The sequence below is a fragment of the Spea bombifrons genome, chromosome 11 (assembly GCF_027358695.1).
Source record: "Spea bombifrons isolate aSpeBom1 chromosome 11, aSpeBom1.2.pri, whole genome shotgun sequence".
NCBI lineage: Eukaryota > Metazoa > Chordata > Amphibia > Anura > Pelobatidae > Spea > Spea bombifrons.
This window is the reverse complement of record NC_071097.1, coordinates 17,564,213-17,588,120: the sequence shown is the minus strand read 5'-3', so window position 1 is coordinate 17,588,120 and position 23,908 is coordinate 17,564,213. Positions and strand designations below refer to the sequence as shown.

Here is a 23,908-nt window from a genome sequence, read left to right as displayed (position 1 = left end):
AGGTGATTATGCCACTTTACAGATCTCTGGTTAGGCCTCACCTAGATTAACGAGTACAGTCCTGGAGACCCCATCTCCAGAAGGATATTCACACATTGGAGAGACTTCAGAGGAGAGCTACAAAAATGGTAAGTAGTTTGCAGGACAGAAATTATGAGGAAGAGTAGAAGGAGCCTAATATGTATAGCTTGGAGGAAAGAAGAGAGAGAGGGATGCAAACACTTAAATACATAAAGGGGTTAAACAAAGTACAGGAAGCAAGCTTATTGGACTTATATGTAACGTAAGGAGGTTCTACTTAATTCAGAGGTTAGTGGATAAATGGAACAGTCTCCCAGCAGACGTGGTGGAGGCTAATACAGTGAGGAGATTTAAATAGGCATGGGATAGACATAAACATTTGATTACTATAGGACCTGACCGAAGACTAATGGGGGTTTAAACCCCTAACATCAGGAAAATGGGCATAATAGATGGGACGAATGGTTGTTATCTGCCGTCAAATTCTATGTTTCTACGTGCAATATAGGGGCATTAAAAATACTTGAGGGCGACATTTGTACCTTGCATGTACCTTAAATTAACATATCGTTGATGCACTCTATTTCACTAACAAATAAAACTCACTTTAATAATATAGCTAATTGTGTTACATTTTTAATATTACATTTCCCAGTGGAATTATAATTATAATTCACATGAGTCTAATTAAACAACAAATAATAGTCTGATAACCATAATAACTTACCTTTTCTGTAATGATTGATACATAGATGTGTTTTGCATCCCAAGGCAAATTGGCTAAAATGTTGTTTTCATTTCTTGCTTTTCCAGAAGAGAAAGATGTCTTGCCATCTAGAATGGAAATATACGATTGCAGGTTTTTTATAAGCAAGTTACTACCATCCAAACGATTTGACGGTGTTTTGACTTTTTTGAGGATGCAGACAATGAGTTTCTGGTATGTTTGGCAGAGATCAAATTGGTTCTTGGTGGCTTTCCGTTTTTTTAATGTCACACATTTCATATGAGCCTTAAGGATTGTGTGATATTTGCCCACTTTAATGTAGGCTAATGCTGAGTCCCAGAAGCATAATTTTGTAAATTCAAGGCTTGTATTCCATTTTTTGGTGCATTCTTGATTCATAGTATGATTCAATGCATTCTCAAATTCTTGTAAATGTGCATTCATAGAAAAGGTGGTTATATTCTTCTGAATTGCTTTTGTCAATGTTATTGCAGCAACATTTCGAATCCTTTCTTCCTCGTGGGAGCAGTAATGCAGAATTTCTGCTGTTGATGCCAATTGTTTTACATCTTCAATCGACACCGCTTCACCTGTTGAGCAAATAACAAAATCTTTTGAAATTTCTGTTGTCAACCATCCATCAAAATAAACCCTGTCAAGTAGATTGATCGCAGTATGCTCCAGTTGTAGGCATAAAGAGGTAAGTCCCGAGAAGACTTACCTCTTTATGCACCTAATTTCAGAGAAGATGTGGGGTTCAGGGGTTTTGTAACATTAGCGACTGGCTGAGGCATCATAAGTGAGCTGTTTGTTAGTCTAGGTATGTTAATGTGTGTTATTGTGTGTGTGTGTCTGGGTATGCTAGTGTGTGTGTCTGGGTATGTTAGTGTGTGTTCATGTTTAGGTATGTTTGTGTGTATGTCTGGGTATGTCAGTGTATGTGTGTTTCTGGTTATGTTAGTGTGTGTTTCATTGTATTATAGTGTGTGTCTGGGTATGTTAGTGTGTCTGTGCCTGGGTATGTTTTTATGCAAGTGTTTCAGTTTCAGAGTCCAGTGTGTTAGCATCAGTGTGCAATGTGTCTGGTTGTGTTAGTATGAGTGTCTGGGTGGGTATGTGTTAGAGTTAGTGTCTGTGTGTCTGGGTATTTGAGCGTGTGTGTGTTCAGAGCCTTAACCAGAGGGGGTGCCTGCTGCTTAAGGATCACAGATCTCCCTCTAACTGGCCCAAAATTAAGGGTGCATGAGGTCTGCTCCTTCAGATCTCTGCTTCAGCGCTCCTTAGCACTGTGTGCCAGCAATTGATCCCATTTTTAAGGGCAGTGTATGTGTATACATGTGTAGTTTACCATTTTGGAATAGAATGATTCACTCTAGCACACATTTAACCCGGGTGCACTATTTAGTATTAATTTAAATAACAAGCAAAGTGATTAAACTGTGAAAATGTCCACCATGAACCATGTCAAGGTCGATCCCTGGTTGAAATGAATGTGTGTGTATGTGTGTCAGTGCACAGGGTTAAAGTGTGTGTGTGTCAGTATACAGAGTTAGAATACATTTGTGGGTGACTCTGTACAAGTTAAACTGTGTACAGTATGTGTGAGTATACAGTGTATACCACCAGCGGACAGTGCACGTGTGTGTCAGTGCACAGTGTTACAATAAGCGTATGAGTGTTAGTGTACAATACTAGACGGGGGTTAGAATAAGCGTGTGTGAGCGGCGGTGTCAATGTACAATGTACAGTATGTGTTTATCGGTTATGTACAGGGTTAAACTATGTTGGGGGTAGAGTGATTGTGTGATAGCGTCCTTGTTAAAGTGAGTGTGCATGGGGGCGTCAGTAAATAGTGTTAGACTGTGTTGGGTGTCAGTGTACCATGTCAGAGTGAATGTGTGTGCCAGTATACAGTATTAGACTGGGTGAAGTGTCCAAGAACAGCATGTCAGTGTATTTTTTTGAGTCAGTGTATTATGGTAGAATGTATGTTAGCCTTGTGTGTGTGTATGCTAGTATGCAAGACTGTGTGTGTATCTGGGCATGTTAGTGTGTGTGTGCATTCCAGTTCGTGTGTGCCTGGATATGTTTGTGTGTGTAATTTATTGTGAGTGGTTGTGTGTGTTAGTGGTGAGTATCTGTTGTGCTAGTGTGAGTGTCTGGGTGGTTGTGTTAGTGTGAATGTCTGGATATATGTGTTAGTATGAGTTTGGGTGTGTGCATTAGTGTGTGTGTCTAGGTGTGTGTTAGTGTGAATGTCTGTGTGCCTGTGTGTTAGTGTGAGTGTCTGGATATGTTAGTGTTTGTGTGGAAAGGTTAGTGTCAGTGGATGTGTGCATGTTAGTTAGTGTGTCTGGTTGTGTTAACGTGAATGCTAATGTTGTGTCTGGATATGTTAGTCTGAGTGTCTTGTCTTGTTTTGGTGGTTGCATGTCTCGTTTTGTTACCAATATTGTGCTTTTTTACTTGATGAACATGAATTAGCTAATGGGTCAAGAACAAGGTCATGTAAAATGTGTTATTTTAAAAAGACGATTCAGCCATCATGTCCACTTTAACATATATATGATAACTGAGTTTCCCCCTTAAATTAACATTTTGTGGGCATGCAAATGGATAGAGAGAATTCAACAAAATCTCACCATGCATTTGCCATCTTTCCCCCTCCATCACCTTGGTTTGCTGGAGATGCATCCAGCCAAACACATCTGCTGTACACACTGCCATTCAACTGCAGCACTGATTCATGTGAGAGTTCCTGATGGTCTGCCAAGAAGCTACAGGAGCTACAGCTACTTTTGTTTTACGTTAGACATGTATTAAGGATTATTCTTTCCAAAAGAAATTGTGTTACCTAGATGTATTTCTGGAAAGGCAATGCTGGTTCTTCTGAATTGAACTACAAGGTAGAGATGAATAGAAAATTAGGGACATAATACTGCCAGTAAAATAACCTAATAACCTTTTAAAATTTACTTACTCTGACTGTGAACTTCTGATATAGTTGAAGAAATAGTGAAGTCTGCAGCAAAGAAAATTAAACAATTAGCTGTTGCTGTAATGTATAAATGAATCCCAATAAACACACACACACACACACACACACACATATATATATATATATATATATATATATGTGTAAAATGCAATATTTTAGTGCTTTTGCAGTGAGCCAAACATTTATTCTGCAATTCGAGCAATAATTTTGCTTTTACATTTGTAACTATATATATTGATTGCACTAGCTTTCTTGGGCAGTATTATGTGGATGTGAACAAGTACTTTAAAGTAGTGGTGCCCTAAGCAATTTATGGTTATAGTGTGTGAGCCAATCCCCCAAATCTATGCTTCAATAGTATTTGCTGTCTGTGTACGCATTCCTTTCTTAAACCTTTTGTAAGTTGAACTTTAAAAACATATATACTGTAACGATAAGAACGGAATAATAAAATTATTTTGGAAGAAACTGAGATACCTGGAAGCCCTACTTACCAGACTTTGCAGATCTATTTGACCTTCTAAATGAAACTGCAAGGTAGAGAATAATAGAGAAATTACATTAAAGGTATATAAGACCAGTAGTAAAGAAAAGCTTTGGATAAGTCAACAAAACTTACTTACTCTGCCTGTGAAAGTCTGATGTAGTGGAAGACACAGTCGATTCTGGTGCACAGAAAAGAAAACACAGATATATATATATATATATAAATATACTTTTTTAAATTAACTTGCATTGCACAAAACACACCTTTATTGTATAGTGTAATATACTGTAATGTGCATTTTATTGTAATTTCATTATAATATTGTAACTTGAGAGTTTGATTGTTTACCATTTACTCTCTGCACCTATACAACAACTTGAAAGCAACTTGATGAATGATACTAATATTACACTCTTTAGAACATCTCATTATATATAATTATTTGTTATCCAATTAACAGACAGTTGTTTTAGGGATCAGATGATTAGCAACTATGTTGTACTGAAGGTAAGAAAAGGAGAAGACATGGGTAGAGATGAGTGCATATTTATGTGTATTTGTATTATTATTATTATTATATTATATATGTGTGTTAGTGAGTTTTGGTTACTGTACAGCGCTCATTTTTTTTGTGGATGGTTTTAGCCTATGTGCATGTGAGTGTATGTGTGAGGTCTGCTGTCACCATGAGCACTCACTGCAGAAGTTCTTCTACCTGAAACTCTCCAACAAAGGGTTAAACCCCCAAATAGAGAGGACAGAGACTTAGATGATCCCAGCAGTGAGGCGGCTCAAATGTAGGCAGGTATATTTGGTCACTGAGTGTTAGGGCAAGGCTTAGCAGGATCCAGAAATGAATTAAAGCCGAGATGTTCAGGATGCCTGCTGTTAATTGTTAGAATAGGGATTGTTAGAATAAGCTAGAGTTCGACTAACTTAGACAAGTTTATAAGTAAGCATTACAAAAAAAAATCTAATAAAGCGGTTAAGAAATATATTGGACCAAGAGCTTACTTTGGATAAACCAAATACCATCTTGAAATGGGAAAGAGATCTGGGTTTTTTTTACCCTTTTGATATATGGTGTGAAGCTTGGAATAACTTAAGGAAAGCGATACACTGTATAAACCTTCAAGAACAATATTATAAACTCCTTCATAGATGGTATTATGTTCCAATGTCATTACATAAAATGTATAATGCTACCTCTAATAAGTGTTGGAGATGTAAATCAGAATTGGGGTCTATGATACATATTTGGTGGGAGTGTGACAAACTTCTAAATCTGAGATTTGAAATTACTAGCCTATTTAAATGTCTATTTGGGACGGACTTGACATTGTCTCCGCAAACTTTTCTTTTCCACATAGACCTACCTTGGGAGAATAAAGCGAAATCATACTTGGCAATTAATATCTTGGCAGCAACCAAAATCTGTATAGCAAGGTAATGGAAATTGGATCAATCTCCATCATGGTCCCAGATCTTATCCCAGATAAACTATCAACATACAATGGAGAAACATTTCTATCGAACCCACAATAACATTAAGAATTATGATGCAATATGGTCTCCATGGTATAGATGGATCTCTATAAATGACTAAACACATTAAAAATTATTATTTTTTTTCTTTTTATTTATTTACTTTTTTTTTCCCCACATAACCCTGGCAATTTCTATATTATTACTATGTTTAAAAATATTATCACTATCTCTCTCCTTTCCCCTTTGATGACTTGGTCTTGTCACCGTCTTGAACTTTGAATGCTATAAAATTTATTTCAGTAATATTATTCGTACGATGTAAGAATGAAATGTCTTATGTACTATGTATATGTTCGTATTGTTATTTATAAATAATCAATAAAAAAAATAAATAAAAAAAAAGAATAAGCTAGAGTTCGGTACACAAAGCCGGTAAGTGTACAAGCCAATCAACAAGTCAGTACACGGCACAGGTAGTCAGCCAGTCCATGTCTATACACAGAAATACTCAAGCCAAATCAAAATCACATATCCAAGCCAAGGGTCAAAATCTGATAACAGAAGTCTGCAGCAAAAGCACAATACACAACACCAGTTGTAAGCTGCACTTACAGATTTTTAAAGCTTGCACCAAGGAAGCCCCGCCTCTTGATGCGTGTCACGGGCCTGCCTCCTAGGGGGCATCACAAGCCATTGGGAACGCACAGGAGACCAAAAGTGGGTAGTTACTCGACGCTCTGCACCCCCTTGCCAGCTGGCAGCAGCCTGCCTATTGACACAATGTGATGATGTGACAGTATTGTGTTAGCATGAGTGTGCAGGAGGGGGGGTGTTAAGGTATGGCATTAATGTGAGTGTGTGTCAGCGTATGGTGTTAGAGTGTTAGGAGTGAGCCTAGAGTTAGTGGCATCTGGAATAGGTTGGCCTAGGGTTAGTAGATGCACCTTTCAGTTGTACAAAACATTGCAGAGACAGGGACACCTGGCTACTCTTAGAGGAACATAGTTACATAGGCTGAAAAAAAGACATGCGTCCATCAAGTTCAGCCTTTCCTACATCTGGTAATTGCTGTTGATCCAAAAGAAGGCAAAAAAATCCAGTTTGTAGCACTTTCCAATTTTGCAACAAACTAGGGGAAAAAAAACCTTCTTGACCCCAGAATGCCAGTCATATCTCTTCTTGGATCAAGAAGCTGTTTCCCAATTTAAAAATTATATCCCTGAATATTATGTTTTTGCAAGTATTCATCCAGTTGCTGTTTAAACGGCTGTAAAGACTGATAAAACTACTTCTGCAGGCAGAGAATTCCACATCCTTATCGTCCTAACTGTAAAAACCCTTTACTTTGCCTTAGACTAAACCTCCTTTCTTCTAGTGTAAATTCGTGACCACGCATTATACCAGGAAGCCTCAAGCACTCTAAGGTCAAAAGCAACTCGGTAACGATATAAGTTATTGTTACATAAAACTATTAATAACATTTATTAAATAAGTACTATTACATGCATATATACAAAAAGGAATTTCAGAAAAGTCAGGTAAACGTTTTGGCACACCACACTTTAGCCCTAGATCTTTTTGGAACTTAACAAAGCACCTAGTTGTTGAGAGACCATAATGAGAAAAAGACAGTCTCTTGTGTTCTCAGCACTTTAGGTAGGTACGTGGCATTGTCATCAGTTGAGGTTCCAACAAAAGTCAAGTCGCCATTGGCCCCGCACCCTACTAGGGACGGTCCTGGCTCCAATTATGTGTTGCCTTTCCTAGACAGAGTTCAAACACAATAGCCCCAGCGGACACCAGACCCACCAAACGTGAATTCAGAGTATTGTCGAAATTAAAGATGCATTTTGCTATTCTTGGAAAATATGTGACTTGTATAAGTACATTAGCAGCATAAATATTTATTTGTTGTACCCTATGTCATGTGTGACGCAACTGACTCTGTGTAATGTAATGACTTCCAGGTCACAGGAACTGGTTCAACAAAGAGCAGAGGGATCATGGGTACGTGAGTACTTACATAAAATATAGAAAAAAAATTGAAACGTTACTATTTATGAGACTTTTCAACAAACATTGCATATGTTTTCATTGTAGTCACAGGACAATAACTAAAAGATATAAAAGTATGGTGTGAGTTCACCTTTAACCATTTGAGTGCGAGAGGTCGAGCCGTGTCATTTTCAACAAATTTTATATCCTTTAATTTAACCACATTTGGGAACCAAAGAAACCCTCAAACCCAGCTCTCTGAAGCTGCCTATGGGGGGTGGTCAATCCTGCACAATTGCTCCTATTGAGCAATCATACAGCTTTTTGTTGGGAAAGGTTTAAAGTGCTGCTGCATATGTCCTTCATAGCTGGGCGTGTAGGCCCTAATCTAATGTTACACTCCAGCCACCATTTATATGTTAATGCATAGGATAGCTTAGAGGCCCCTTTAAATGTATCTGGTGCCCCTTTGCAAACACATTAGGGTATTCTGTAGATAATGAGAGGGCCTTGGCACACACTATGTGTCACGGTAACCCCCTGAGGCTGAGGACACATAAGGGTATATTTGAGTTTGGGAGGGGGAGTTTTGAGTTGATGGATTCCTGGGGACACTCCTTGCCCCTCTACCCAGTACCATTGCTCATTGGGGGGCACAGGGTGACTGGAAAACCCTGTCTGGTCTGCCCTAACCAGGCTCCCATGAACTTGCCAGCTATGGGGTCTCTATATGTTCGGAAATGCTCCATACGCCTGACCGGGACCTAGCCTTAAATTTATTGAACTGTACGGCGGCTAGGAACCGTGACGATGCCTGCCGACAATTGGAACTGCGTCACTATGGACATCCGTTGTCCCACCACATTGCTCTTTTGGGGTTATACTAACACTCGGAGGTGGTTACGGAGAGGGAGCTTATTTGGGAACCCTGGTTTTATTACCCATCTTTAGGACCAGGGTTTATCCAGCCACGGCTAAGGAACTCTGGCACGTCTAGCGTGTGGATTATTCCCGGGGAAGTTTTCAACGCTGTCGCTTAGGGTACCAACATCGGATCAAGATGCTTTTTGGAACATAACATCCTCAGACCCTGAGCTCTCCATTGGTACCCCGGAATTAATGCCACTCCCTTTGGTTCCCCCCAAATAGTGACTTTTTGTTGGGTGGGCATTGCTGGCTGTAGAACTGTATAGAGGCGCAAGGCTGTCTGGTGGATGATGGGATTATACTGTTCCAATTATGTTGTCTGTATAAATATCTGTGCTATTTCCAATAAAGTTAGTTTCTGGTTTACCCTCCATACGAGTTCTGTCTTGTTATTGGGGTATGTCTCAGCGCTTTCCTTGTCAGGACAGTAGAGAACTGTATTGCTATGCTACAGTGCCACCGAGGTTCCTGAGGAGCGGTGTTTCCTGCTGTCTTCGACGCTAGCTCCACCTGACAACCAAAGTCTTGTATTCTTGGTGGCTATGGGGAGACAGAAGCAGCATCTGGCAGGTGTCAGAGTACGGGCCGGTCCCATCACACTATATTTTTTTGCTCATGTAACATGGGACCAGACATATCCAGCTGGTGACTGCAGCACCTGATCTACCGATCTAGTGGGAGATCAGGTGCATATGAAGCAATGTTGGTCAGTGACCCACCTGGCCAACATTGCCCGATGTGCCAGATGGCCAGCCCAGGCAGCTCCAGCGCTGGTTCTGTGAATGCTCTGGGAGGGGTGCATATGCTAAAAGTGCTCCTATTGTTTTCAGTGGGAGCACTTTCCTGACACTGATTGACTGTTTCAAATAGCTAATTAGTGGCACAAAAGACTATGGTGAATGTAGGAAGCTGCATCTCTGCAGTTTCTAAGTATTTTTTAAATATTTTTTTTATATTTTCCCATTCCTTTTATGTGTCTACCTCCTTATTTATTCTGCCTATATTCATGAAATTGACACATTTCTTACCTTCATCATTTTCTTTCATTCTCTCATACTTCATTTTCCTCTCCTCCAGTGGTAATTGCTGGGTTTTACTTCTAATAGTTTCAATCAACTTCGGTAGAAGGAATTTATCATCCACGTGTATTGAATAAGTGTTCTGTGACACTAGAGGAAATATTTGTGTAGAATCAAATAAAATGAATACCACCCTATCCAGGTATTTTGGCCTTAGTATTAAATTCCGAAGAGCAGAAAATTCCCTGTCCCGGAAGACTGGCACAACAGTAACTGGGATAATGGATATTGGATAACTCATTGCCTGTATGAGCATTTTTCCTCCAGGAATGTTTCTCGAACCATAGTAACAGTTATAGCCTTCCTCTTCCAGAGGTTTGACAATTTTTTCAGCCATGTAAAAATCAATTTTACACTGGTTTGGAGTATGAGGACACTGTGGTGATAATATGTAGACATCATAACAATATATATCGTGGAATATCATTTTACCTGCGAAAAGAAAATAGAACAGCATTAGATGGGAAATCTTTACCACTAGGCGTCTAATGGATCTTCACAACCTATCGTGGCTTTATTAAATACTGTTTACAGGAAACTATATATCACTGTATAGTATCTAGGATTTTGTAGCATAGGGCATATGTTCTATCAAGTTAACCAATACTTTGCCCCTTCCTCTCCTTAATGTAACCACTTGGAAGCTCGTCCAGATTTTCTGGAAGCTTTTAATTTATTACCGTTAGGAAGCCAATGAGTGAAATGCTTTGGGTGGTTGGAGTCCCGTGGATTACGTGAGCACAATTGTCATGGGACTGTGTGATGTTTGTGTGTGTTCCCCGCTGCATGTGGGCATCTGGAGCCCTGAAAGCTGCAACTTCTTTCACATTTATCTTGGTGGATTCAAGTACAGGTTTCAAGACATCCATGGTGGCTCTGTATGTTATGGTAAAACGGAGCTTCTTTTGTGAGTCATATTTTCTTTGTATTTGTATCCTTATTAAATGGTCAGTTTGCAATATCATACTATTGTTTGCCCTCTTTGGTTTATGGTCACAATTGGTATTATGAGTTTTTGCAAGATTTTAAAGGTCTGTACAGGGAGTGAGTTTAACTCTTTAACAAGGGTCTGGGATGGTGGCGATATCACAAGCAGTTCCGCCAATGCTTAACGGTGTGATCATCCATCTGGTGGGATCAGATTGATATTGGCTTGTAGCTGCCCATAATGACTCGCCCAATTACACATCAGGGAGGGTTTTCGTACTTTCTTGGGGCGGCTGGGGGGGGAAGCACTAAGGCGTCTTCGGTCAGGCAACATCAGAAGGGGTGTTACTACCAGTTTAACAAAGGACAATGCAAATGCGGTACTGCATGTTGGTTTATGCATGAATGCTCTTGCTGTGATTGTTCACATGTTTCCGTTGAGGAAGAGGTGGTGACCGTGGTGATATGGGAGGGAAGGGCGACGACCCCAATAGAGGTTGGCGCAATGCAGCCATGGCTAAGCCGGTATAAAAACCGCAAGGCGGTGTGGATCTTGTGGAAGGGTTTTATCGAGGGTTTTCGATCCCCTTTGTGGACCACCCTTCTTTTGCTTTCAGTTTTGGATGTTCCTAGTGTGGTAAGGGATAAGTTGGCTAAAGAGGTGGCTTTGGTCCATTTTTTGTCTCCTCCCATGGCCAATTAAAGAGTGTCTCCGTTGGGGGTGATACCCAAGAAGGAGCCACGCAAGTTCAGATTAATTCACCAATTGTCTTACCCACTAGGGGTTCAGTTAATGATGACATTCAGCTGAGTAGTGTAGGGTTCCCTACACGTTGTTCGATGAGGCAATTTGAATACGGAGGGCCGCAAGCAGGGGTGCATTCATGGCTGAGTCTGACACGCAAGCAGCTTTTCGGCTGTTACCAGTCAATCCGGAGTGTCACCACCTGCTGGGATGTCAGTTTGAGGGCCAATTTTATGTTGATAAAATCCCCCCATGGGATGCTCGATATTGTGTTTTTATTTTGAATATTTTAGCACTTTCCTGGAATAGGTGGTCAGGGAGGAGTCGGGAGTGTCGTCCATTCTCAACTATTTGGATGACTTTTTGTGTATCGGTTCTTCAGATTTGGGGGACTGTCTCAGCCTGTTGGAGAAGGTCCAGAGGGTAATGCAGAGTTTTGGGGGTCAAAGACTGAGGGTCCCTCCTCGTGTCTGAGTTTCCTAGCAATCTAGATTGATTCCAGGGCTATGGAATGTAGGATGCCGACGGATAAGTTGCAGAAGGTGCAGCTTCGACACTTGCAATTGTTGCTGGGGAAGATTAATTTTGCATGCAGAGTGCTGCCTATGGGTAGGATTTTCTTAGAGAGAAAGAAAGAAAAAAAAAAGTACGAAAAGGGGAGAGCAGATATAGGAGATGGAGAACTACTAGTACTAGAGCACCATTCAAAATTCAATTTCCATAGACTTGTGACTTGTGACAAAGTACAAATCAAAAGTTACTGGCAGTAACATATATGCCGCAGACCAGTGTCTATTGAACAAAATAAGGGGGTTTTGCGGTGGAGAGATGCCCAATGCATGCCCTTTTTAACCGTGCGAGAGAAGAAGAAACCAGCCAGGCTGCGGGGATATCCTGCCCTCCGATGAGGCACAGAGACGCTGCAATCTCTATGCAGGTCTGTGAGGACCTGCATAGAGATCACAGTGTGATCGGCGCAGAGGGATCGCGGGGAGGGGAGTGAGAAACCATGTCTCTCACCCCCCCTCCCGTCCTGAAAGAGAAAAGCTGAAAAAAAAAAGTTAATTCATTAAAAAAATAATATTAAATAAATCATTAAAATAATAATATAAATAATACTAAAAAAAATTATAATGTGAGCTGTGATGTCATTGTGACATCACTGGCATGTTCAGGAGGTCCCTAAGAGGACCTCTAACCATTTCTGTGTTTAAAAAAATATATAAAAAAATACAAAACAAATATAAAAAAATGAAAATAAAAAAAAATTAAAAAAATATATAAAAAAAGATAATAAAAAAATATTAAAAAACCTTACTTCCCATTGCCCTAGCATAACATCTAGCCAGTATAACCCTCCTGCCCCCGTTCACAACCCCCAAACCCATTAAGCCATAGACATAAAAAGTATACAAAATTGTACACCTTATAGTAAGCTCCCTGGTGCTGGGAAAGTCTGGAAAATTTATATAAATTAGGTATTTCTGAAATCAGGACACCTGAATTGATAAACTTGGAGGGGATTTTCCATCACTTTACCTAATTTTGTGAGGATTCAGAGGGAAAATGTAAAAAAAATTAGTTTTTTTTTTCTAATCTTCGCTAGTTTTTACAAAATTTCTCATTCTAAATTTTCAGCTAATCATCCAACTATGGTATCAAACGAAAGGTCTATCTCTCCTTGAAAAAACAATACATAGTTTACATGGGTGCACTATTCACAGGAAAATAGAATAATCGCTAAACCGACATACCCCAAAAATGGCAAAATTGCTCCGGGCTTTGAGGTACCAAAAACCCCTGGGATTGAAGGGGTTAAAACGGACCCCTGCGGATCATCTGCTGTGACAGGCCTTGTATAATGTTTATTGTAAACTACAGTAACTGTAGGATGGTGGCAGATTAACAAAATAAAGGCAGTTGGTTATTTTCCATTAGGTGCGCCTGGTTAAACAGTTTCTTAAATATGAAGTAGGCTGTGGCTAGTAAAGCAATAGAGACCTTATGTATAAGCCTTATTCTGGTATCCAGAATCAGTTCAATATATGTTTTTGTTTTTGAAAGTCAAGCAGAATGTTATTATTTACTGTGTATTATAACTATTCTCGGCAAACTCCAACAGAGATTTAAAGTGACACAAGATGTTGTCCAAAGAATATTGTATTATGCTGGATAGACTTAATTCTAGATATGTTTGCACCAATTGTTTATTTTAAACAGAATGTATAATGATGTTATATTATAATGTTATATATAGTTAGTGGTTCAGTAATACTGATATAGCACTGAAGGCAGTTAAGAGACATAGCACCAGAGCGCACAGAGTAAAGCAGTCATTTATCTGTTTTCAAATGAGAATCACCAAAAATGCAACAAAAACAGATTCCAAAAGTGCGTGTGTAAGAAGTGCAAAAAGAAAAAACTGAACTAAATTACTGTATTTGCTTGATTGAAAGACGACTGCCCAAAATTTGAATATTAATTTAGGAAAAAAAAAGAAAAAGCCTGAATATAAGACTACCCCATAGGAAGAAAAGTTTCACTAGTAAATATTTCACATGTAAACTATTTTTTCATATTTAATAAAAACTATGATTGAGAAAACATATTTTTTGTTTTTATTTCCTTTTATTTTCCAACCTGTTCCCAGTTATGCACATCTGCCCCCAGGCTTGCCACTCTGTCCCCCAGAAATGCCTTATACCCCCTTTATGCCACTCTGCTGCCAGATATGCCTTATACCCCCTATACTCCACTCTGCCTCCCAGATATGCCTTTTAACTCCCTATATGCCACCCTGCTTCCCTATTTGCCACTCTGCCTCCCTGATATGTCAAATAATCCCCTATATGCCACTCTGCCTCCAGAAATGCCTTATATCCCCCACCTGACTTATCAATACATCCCTAGACTTTTCCCCTGTGCTTCAGACTCCCTTGTGTCTAGTGGGGGCAGCCGGTGGACGTCTACGCAATGCTCGTAGATAACCTCTGCTGCCCGTTAGTTCTGCCGGGGCTTCTACGACTGAGCACCGGAAGGTCATGTCACGCTGGTACTTTGTCATAGAAGCTCCTGTGGAAGTTCACCAGCTGCTAGGAAGGATCCAGGTTCCCTGCAACGCTACGGGGATTCTCCTCTCTGGAAGGCGGTGAACATCTGCGCAATGTGCACAGACAACCTCCACTGCTGCCGGCACTTCCGCCGGGCTTCTATGTTGGAGCACTGTAAGATAATGTCACTCCGGTGCTCCATCATAGAAGCACCAGAGGAACTGCTGGCAGCAGCAGAGGTTACCAGAGAGGAGGATCCAGGTCCCCTGCAGCGACCTCAAATATAAAACTTTTAACCGAACAAATATGGTATATCGATTGTATATTGGACGGAATTGTATGGATCAAATTCAAGCATTGCCCATGTAAGAAGTCTGTAGCAAAGAGAAAGAGGGGCAAGAAAAAAAAGTAGAAAAGAAAATGAGCTAAATGTTGTATAGGATGGAATGTTATGGATCAAATTCCAAAGTGTGCGTGTGTTTAGTGTGTAACAAAAAAAAATGGGGGGGCGGTAACGTAAATATATAAGGTTGAATCACCAAATTTTAAGAGTGTGTGATATGTATATATATATTGTTAACCTATAACTTTTATATATTTGTACTTACCAGTCTCGTCTTGCCCACAGTTAGCACATTTTCCTCTATCAGTATCCATATTTCAGAGTGGATTGCGTCTTCTGTAAATATGCATGCACATTTAATAACTCATCCAATACAGCAATGCCTAGGACAATTGGTTAGCCTGATATGGTTATCGATCAAACTGTTTATTTGAGACTTGAGGAGGAGCTATTGGTTATTGCCCAAGTGAACATACACAAAATACAACTACATAAACATGTAGCAGCATGTATATTACATTTAAAGAGTTCTGAAGGTTTTCATGAGAATTAGTTCCATTGAAAGGGGAAAATCTGAATGCCATATCTTACAGATAGTAGCCACACATATAAATGCACTTACTTGGAGCTGTTAACTATACTAGTCTTTTCCTAAATTTCTCTGACCAGGTATCTTTTACAATCGGTTTTCAAAATCCTCCAAACATCCATTTGTTCTTTGCTTTGAATGTTACTCTGACACACAATTAAAAGCACCAAGACAATAAATAAATTAAAGGTACAAGAAGTCTGACTTTGTTTAGAATGTTAAAGTGATTACAAATGATAAAGAAAATATTATGCTGAAAATAATTTATCAGAAGTATTTCTACTTACAGCTGTATAGCTATGTCTTTTATAGATCAGTTGTGAGTGGTAGCTGTGAAATAAGTTGGGTAAACGCAACATCAGGGAAATGTATAGATTGTTTATTGTATTTTACTTCCTTGTAGCTTCTCGAATATCATTCTCGTCACAACATTCCTACTACTGAGAAGTGCCGTATTCTTATTCATTGTGTTCTTTACGGTATTTTATTTTTTTCCTTTCTTTTACATTATGTGAATTATTCAAAATAACTCTTTAAAGCATCTGAAACATCAAGGAAGTTCTGTATCTCATTGTTTGCATAGAAAGTAACCTTTGGTTTTTAAGTCAAACTTGGAATTTCCCAGCAACTGAGCTGACCCATCTATCTCTGCAATCCTCAATCTTAGCGAGTGGTTTGCTCTCAAGGACATGATATATCTAAATACAAAACAACAAAGATTAGCTTTTTTTAATGCTTATGAATGACATCTTAAGAGACTTGGGACCCTGATTCACTTTTACAAAAAGGGATAATTAATGTTCCATAAAACAGTTTATTAGAAACATTGGAAGGGGCTGTTTGGCAAGTAAATAAACACTGATTGAGACAAACTCACAAAGGATTAATTAATTGTGGTTTCAGGAGAAACGTAATATTAAACTGACAAGTTGAATGCCAGAAAAGTTCCATGCAGGACTGAATAATGAAACCAATGCAGACACTTCATTGAGAACTTCACTCAGCTTTCTTTGAGATACAGAAATGAGGAATAGCTCAACAGAAAATACTGAGTAAAAGCTGTCATAAGCTATGGGCCAACATTTTATCTCAGTTGTAATCCCCCATTGGTTAATATTAGGTTCCTGGGGACCCCCATTTCTAAAATGTTATATGACAGAAGAGGTTGCAAGTTGTAGGCAGGAGCATGCAAGTACACACTCAATCTGCATGCCGTTGTTTGTAATTTGCAAAATAAAAAATAAGGTTGCATAACCTTGCAAGCCCTCACAAGCAATGTTGCCTCTAATTTTTCTTAGGTGGTGTGCGCAGAAAATTTTTCCCAGAGACAAAATTTTGTGCCCACAATATGCTTCTGCAAATGTTAAATTTAAATTGTTATTCTATATTTTTGGTATAGCTCGCTCATGGTTAATAACACTACATTTTAGTGTGATAATGTAGTATTAGTTACACAACAGTATTACTTACTGTAATGTTTTTTTAAAGGTGAAATTCTCACTGCATAAGTAAATTATGAGTGAATCACGAGCGGAGGCTCCAGGCCGCATAAAGGATAAAAAAAAATTGGGAAAAACTGTTGTCCGCAGGGGCGTACCTAGAGTTTTTGGCACCTGGGGTGGACCCCCACACACACACTTTAAAACTGCATAGCTTCTATCATTAGGCAAACACTGACAGGGGTACAGCATAACTGTTATCATTATTTACTAAGGCAGACATTGACGGTGGTACAACATAACACCTATTACTATTTACTGAGGCGGACATTGACGGTGTTACAGCATAACTGCTATATACTGAGGCACGCACTGACGGTGGTACAGCATAACACCTATCACTATATACAGAGGCACACATTGACCGTGGTACAACATAACACCTATCACTATATACTAAGCCAAACATTGATGTGGTGTAGGCCTACCACTTTAGTGTCTGGCCTAGTATCTATATATATATATATATATAGATATATATATATAGAGAGAGAGAGATATATATATACTATATATATATATATATCTATACCTATCTATCTATCTATCTATCTATCTATCTATCTATATCTATATATATATAGATATAGATATATCTATCTATCTATATATAGATATATAGGGGTGCACCGAAATTAAAATTCTGGACCTGAAAATTTAGCATTCACTTGACTGAAACCGAAAATGATCCCCCCACACCTTGAAAAACAAAAAAAACACAATTATTAAAAGTAACACACCAAAATTAGACAACAAAATCAATAACAATATATGCATATATATATATATATATAGATATATATATAATTAACAGCAATCACACTCCTATCATGCCAAGGTTCTAGCATGTACTGGTTGCTTGGGCATGATAGGAGTGGGATTGCTGTTAGCAATCATATATCTATATTAATATTGTTATCATATTTTTCTGTCCAATTTTGGTGTGTTACTTACTTTTAATAAAGGTGTGGTTAACACACCAAAATTGAACAAAAAAATATATAATTGCTAACAGCAATCCTATCATGCTCAGGCAGCCAGTACATGCTGGAACCTGAGCATGATAGGAATATGATTAGAGCCTCCCTATGCCATGCTATCCCCCCCACACACACTTACACATCCATGCTATCACACACACACTCATTCACAAACATTCAGTTTAAACTACAGCATAACACCCATCACTCTCACACATTTACTAATTCACTCTCACAGAATGTTTTCCTACCTGTCACTTTTCCTCCTCTTCGTTCTTCCTCTTCTGTGTCCTCTCCTTCCTTTGCAGTGGAGGCGGTGGGCGTGGCGTCAGTGCTGTGCGCCGGGATATTACATCAAATCCCGACGCACAGCATCAGTTGCCGCGCGCATTGAAAGGGAGCGAAATGCCCCCCCCCTTCGGTACGCTACTGGTTGTGCGCACAATTTTTGTTCGTGTGCGCTCCCTCTGAAAGCTATGTGCGGGAACACTGCTCACAAGTAACTTGCAAATGAGAGAATCTGCAAATTGTTTTGCATGTGGGCTCTCAGCTCAGAATGATCACTTGACTTTTTAGTGAATAAACACAAATAACATGGGGAAGGACAAAAGCAAAGAAAAGAAAAATGGTGGTGGCCTGTGCCAGAAGTGGATCGCCCCGGAGCTGTAGCCACCCATTTTAACCAATAAAGTACACAGACCCCTACTGCTTTTAAATCTAATGATCTCACCCATCAACCCATGACTGTTGGGAGGTATGCTAATTGGGAAGGAACATTATTTTTGTACCACTACCATTTTAGGATGCTACAGTATGTATATACATTAAAATGTAGATCATCATTATGGCACAATGTAAGATTCCTTTGCCTGTCTTCAAGCTTGTACTTGCTATCATCTAGGATTTTGTCTCTAGCTGTTTCTTCAAAAACTGTTCATAAAGCTGTGCAGTTATATGGTACACATGGCAAGGCCCCCCCCTTAGTATTTGCACCTTGAGATGAACCTAGTATTAGAATTACTATCTTTATCTTTAAAGTGGACTGTAGTCATCAAAAGCACTCACATCACAGAGATGCATGAAGCCCATGAAGCAGTGCAGCTTAGGTGGAGTGGGCCTTGACAGAGCTGGGTGGTGTGCATAAAGGATTTAATTTAAAGGCTCACTTAACTGCTTTTCCAAATCCTGGTTGTTCATTTATTTGGGCGATTTTAGTTAAGAGAGGCCTTTGCTTTATTTTGCAGGTATGGAGCAGGAAATTGAGGAGCTTTTGGAATGAATTCCGATGGCTACGCGGGAGCGCGGTACCGGATGGTTGAGGGAGCAGCTGGTGCCCTTGCTGGATGTCGGGACAATTCCTTCATCGAGTCGGCCTGTTCGGCACACGAGGCCTCTGGAGCGATTGAGCCCTGAAGTGTCGACGGGAGGACGGTGTGTTCGGAGTTGCTCGGGCGAGAGATGCGACGAGAGCGGAAGAGGCCGCAGCGGAGCTGGTGTTTGAGGGAGCGGTGCAGCAAGGGCGCCATGTGGTCTACAGAGAGTGTTGGCTGAGGAGAGGAACCTCGATGACGACCTGGCTGGTATTGGGCGCGGCTACATCGGCAGGTACGGAGGATCGCACACGGCGGGCCCCGGGAGGTCGAGCGGTGCTGTCAGGTCTGCAGTAGGTGAGACAGAGGGCAGCGTGGTTGCCTGTACGTCGGGCTGTGACGTCCAGAGTAGCGGGACTCCACCAGCGTGTCCCTCAGGGGAGGTAGACGCGGCGTATGCAGCGGAGAGGGTTATCGGCAGCCCCAGGGCGTTAGCAACAGGCCTCAGGATGTTGGTTCTTTCGGGGAGGGTGAAGGGGTTCTCGACTGGTCAGTGGGGTTAGGCAGGGGTTTGGGTCATGCTTGTATTAGGTCTAGATCTACTAGCAGGAGCCCTGTGAGGGAGTGTGGGGTTTCTAGTCGTTTTACATCCAGAATTCCTGTCAGGTAGAGTTCTTCTTGTTGTGCCTAGGCTTTCCTCTCCTTCTAGGTCCAGCAACCCGAGGAGGGTGACTCGTCCGACCCAGCGGGGACATTCGGCGGCAGCGGCTGGGAGTGATAGGAGTGCGGCCTTGCCACCTGACTTTCGAGAAGGCAGGGGGCAGCCTTGGGGACAGGAGCTATGGCCGGAGGTTCCGGTGGTGAGCTACAAACTTCGGTTACTACTCAAATTTTGTTGGATGGTTTGAAGAGTTTGTTGGGGTCTCTGTAGAAGGGGTCTCATAGTGGGTCAGGCTGTGGTCAAGTTTGGTCTTCGTCGGGCTCCGGGCAGGGAGCAGTTGGTCCTGTGGTGGTCCCAGAGGTTGAAGGTATTTCTAGCGGTGAGGTGTCAGCGGTTGGTGTAAGCTCTTTGGAAGTTAGTGTCGAGAGGGCAGAGTTGGTAGGTGGAATTCCGGATTCGCCTAGGCAGAATGCCTATGGTTCTTTTGCTGGTCCTTTGGGGATCCATCTTAAGCAGGAAGTTAAGGATAAAATTTGGAAAGGGGAGTTTGTTGAAATGTTCTCTCTGTTACCATTAGATGAGTTTCTTGATTTGAAGAATTTGAAAAAGTAGGAGGAAGAAAAGAAAAAGCGGTATAGGAAGATTCTTAAGTCGTTTGGAAATTGAGGGGTTTTTGTATTTTGGCTAGTGTCATTGGGGAGAAGGCGCCTAACTTGTGCTCTCCTCTTTTCTGTTACTTAAATGGTATTTGGGAGGCTTATCGAACTTACGGGGGTTTAGCATGATGGAAGTATGACAAACAGTTTAGGCAGCAGTTGTCAGCTAATCCAGGTATGCAGTGGGACCAAATGGACCTGCCATTATGGATGGTTTATGATGGCTCAAAAGGCTCAGCCCTTTCAGCCAGGGGCCGGCGTGGGAGGACAAGTTCCACGGTGGCCAGTAACAAGAAAGGCTTCTGCTGGCTGTTTAATGACAGTCAATGCAAATGGGGGTCGGCTTGTAAATTCAAGCATGAATGTTCCGGTTGTGGGGGTTCCCATAGTCTCGCCAGATGTTTTAAGAAGGGTAAATCAGGTGGAGTCTCAGGATCTGCTGTGACTGGATCGAGGGCTGCTTCCCCCAGTGAAGTTAAACGCGATGCTCCCCTGGCTAAGCCGCTATGGTGATCACGAGGCGGCTAGGTTATTGCTGGAGGGTTTTCATTCGGGTTTTTATATTCCGTTTTGTGTTCGGCAGTTTCAGAGTTGTGGTCATAATTTGAAATCGGTTTGGATTTGGGTTGTTCTTTTGAGGGTCAATATTTTGTTGACTTGTGTCTACCTATGGGTTGCTCCATCTCTTGTTCTTTTATTGAATGGTTTCTTGAACGTTATAGCGGACTCCTTATCTCGTTTTCAGTGGGATCGGTTCAGTGAGGTGGCGCCAGGGGCTCAGGACTCGGGTCTTGTTTGTCTGGACGAGATGTGACAATTAGGGACCGGTTGCTTGCAGGAGGCGTAAGGGCATTGTTGGCACCGGTAATGTGGTCGGCATATGGGAAGGTCTGGGAAGAATGGGATAGGCTGGTTTCATGCAGTTAGATGTGTTGCTATGGTTCTTGTTTGATTTGGTTTCCAAAGGGGTTTCGTCGGCGGCGCTTGGGGATAATATGTCGGCTTTGGCGTTTTTGTTTAAACTTAATGGTTGGAGGGATCACACTAAGGCAGGGGCGTCCAACATGCGCCCCGCGAGCCAAATGCGGCCCGCGGAACCTCAGGTTGCGGCCCGCGTGAGATCGGCAGCCAGTGTAACCGGGATCACAAGAGTCCGGCTGCTTACCTGTGGGAGGGTCTTTTGTACTGCACAGAGGAAGCGGAACCCAGCAGAGTTCATGTGACATCACAGCTGCCAGCAGTATGGGGTCTGCACATCATTTACAGCCACCCTGTACCAGCATGTATGGGCTGACTTGACATGATAGGAGTGTGATTGCTAACACCATAGTGCAACTAGTGACACTATGTTTCACATTATTATTCCGAATTCCGCCTTGATGTTCCAAGGCCCTCATGTTTAGTTCTCTTGAAGTGCAGCCTATGTCTCCAGAGAACCAAATTTGCACCAAAGGGATTGTTGAGCCAGATGTGATTAGCTTCCCAATCTGCCACATACAAATTGGCATAGCTTGGTGCAAATCTGGTTCCCATGGTAGTACTGCACATTTGTGGATAAAATCTTCCATTAAATAAAAAGTAATTATGCGTCAAAATGAAATTAATGCCATCCACTATAAATTTATTTTGTAGCGGATTCATACTTTTGTTAGTAGATAAAGTCTTTTTGATGGATCCACTCCTTGTTAATGAGAAATTACAGTATATAAAGATGAGACATCTACTGTTGCCATTATATAATTATATTATTACATTTTTCATTTTTGACACAATATAATGCTAACACTTTTACAATAAAAAAAGCAATAAATGCTGTCCAATATTAAAGGGAAATCCGATATTACAAGAGTACCTAAACCGAACACTATTGATAAGAAATCAAGAAATGTAAAAAGTATTGTGGCTCCTAGTGCTCTTCCAACAATAGAGAAACCATTAGAACATTTCTTGTCTAAAAAAACCCTGAGCTTCCACCACTGTGGAAGGTGTAAATTATGTAAAACCTGTAATTGTCAGAAGAAAAAGATAACATATTTTGTATGTACCATCACAAGGAAAGAATGTGTAGTCAAACAAGTTATACATTGCAATTCTAAGAATGTGGTGTATCTTTTAGAATGCACATGTGGCACGCAATATATAGACCGTACGTCAAGAGAACTAAAAGTGAGGGCCTTGGAACATCTAGGCAGAATTCAAAATAATAATGTGAAACATAGTGTCTCAAGACACTATGCAATAGTTGCAAGTCATTTTCCTTTCCCGAGTTTAAAATAAAAGGCATAGACCTAGTAGAACCACACTGGCGAGGGGGAGATATAACACCAATATTGTCTCAAAAAGAACCAGAATGGATTTACAAATTTAGAACGTACAAAAAAGGTGGACTAAATACAGTCCTCGATATACTTACCCTTATGAAATTAGTATAGTCCTTTTTAACCCCTTAATGACAAGACCGTTTCTTACCCGTAGTACATTTAGGGCCAATGACTCTTTTAACATTTTTCAGTGTTGCTGTTTAGCTGTGATTTTCCTCTTTCTCATTTCGTGCTCCCACACATATTATATATTGTTTTTTTCAGGACAAACAGGACTTTCTTTAGATACCATTATTTTTATCATATAATCTAACTTTTACTCATCTGCAAAAACTAATGAAAAAAACTGCTAAATAGATTCTACGATTTGTCCTGAGTTTAGAAACACCCAATGAATTTATGTTTTTTTGCTTTTTTTCCTGCACGTTATGGGGCAATAAGTACCAGTAGCGGTTTGCTATTGCAAAACCAATTTTTTCCCAAAGCTGACATTCTGTCCCATGTGCTATTTCGGGTATCTTTGAAGCCGGCTAATGCTATTTACCCCAACAAACCATATATTTTAACCATTCCCATGCACTAGTTCTACCATCAGCCTTTGTCAAAGTTTATGATAATAAAAAAAACATTGAATTTTTTTCACACACGTTGTACTCCAGGTATAAATTTACTGTACCTGGTATATGTCACTGCCAAACAACACCCCAATATGTGTTCCACAACATCTCCTGAGCACAGTGATACCCCATACATGCGTTTGTTAGGTTATTTGGGGACTAAAATGCCCTTTTTGAGAGGCGTGCATTTTTCAAACTGGAATTTTGACTTGTCAAAAAGATTGCCCACATATCCTATTTCAGGTATCTTTGGAGCCGGCCAATACAATTCACTCCATCAAACCAAATATTTTTGAAAACTAGACACCCCAAGGTATTTGAAATGCTAGTAGTTTAACCCTTTCCATGCACTAATTTTACCACCAGCCTTTGTCAAACTTTATGGTAGTAAATGTGTTTAGTATTTTTTTCTCACACGTTGTACTTCAGGTATGAATTTACCACTCCTGGTATATGTCCGCGTCAAACAACACCCCAATATTTTGAGT

The 23,908-nt window shown here is 40.4% G+C and overlaps 1 protein-coding gene across 1 annotated transcript in view; it reads right to left on the bottom strand.

Moving 5' to 3' along the window:
- Positions 1-15,712, bottom strand: part of LOC128468356 (uncharacterized) — a 29,383-nt gene extending 13,671 nt beyond the window's left edge. The window contains exons 1-8 of the mRNA XM_053450047.1: positions 15,664-15,712; positions 15,053-15,123; positions 9,672-10,154; positions 4,370-4,411; positions 4,241-4,276; positions 3,729-3,770; positions 3,603-3,647; positions 749-1,338 (exon numbers count right to left, since the gene is read on the bottom strand). Of these exons, the coding sequence (XP_053306022.1) occupies positions 749-1,338; positions 3,603-3,647; positions 3,729-3,770; positions 4,241-4,276; positions 4,370-4,411; positions 9,672-10,154; positions 15,053-15,101 (1,287 nt within the window). The 5' untranslated portion in view covers positions 15,102-15,123; positions 15,664-15,712. The remainder of the gene's footprint in view (positions 1-748; positions 1,339-3,602; positions 3,648-3,728; positions 3,771-4,240; positions 4,277-4,369; positions 4,412-9,671; positions 10,155-15,052; positions 15,124-15,663) is intronic.
- Between the last annotated feature and the right edge of the window lie 8,196 nt (positions 15,713-23,908).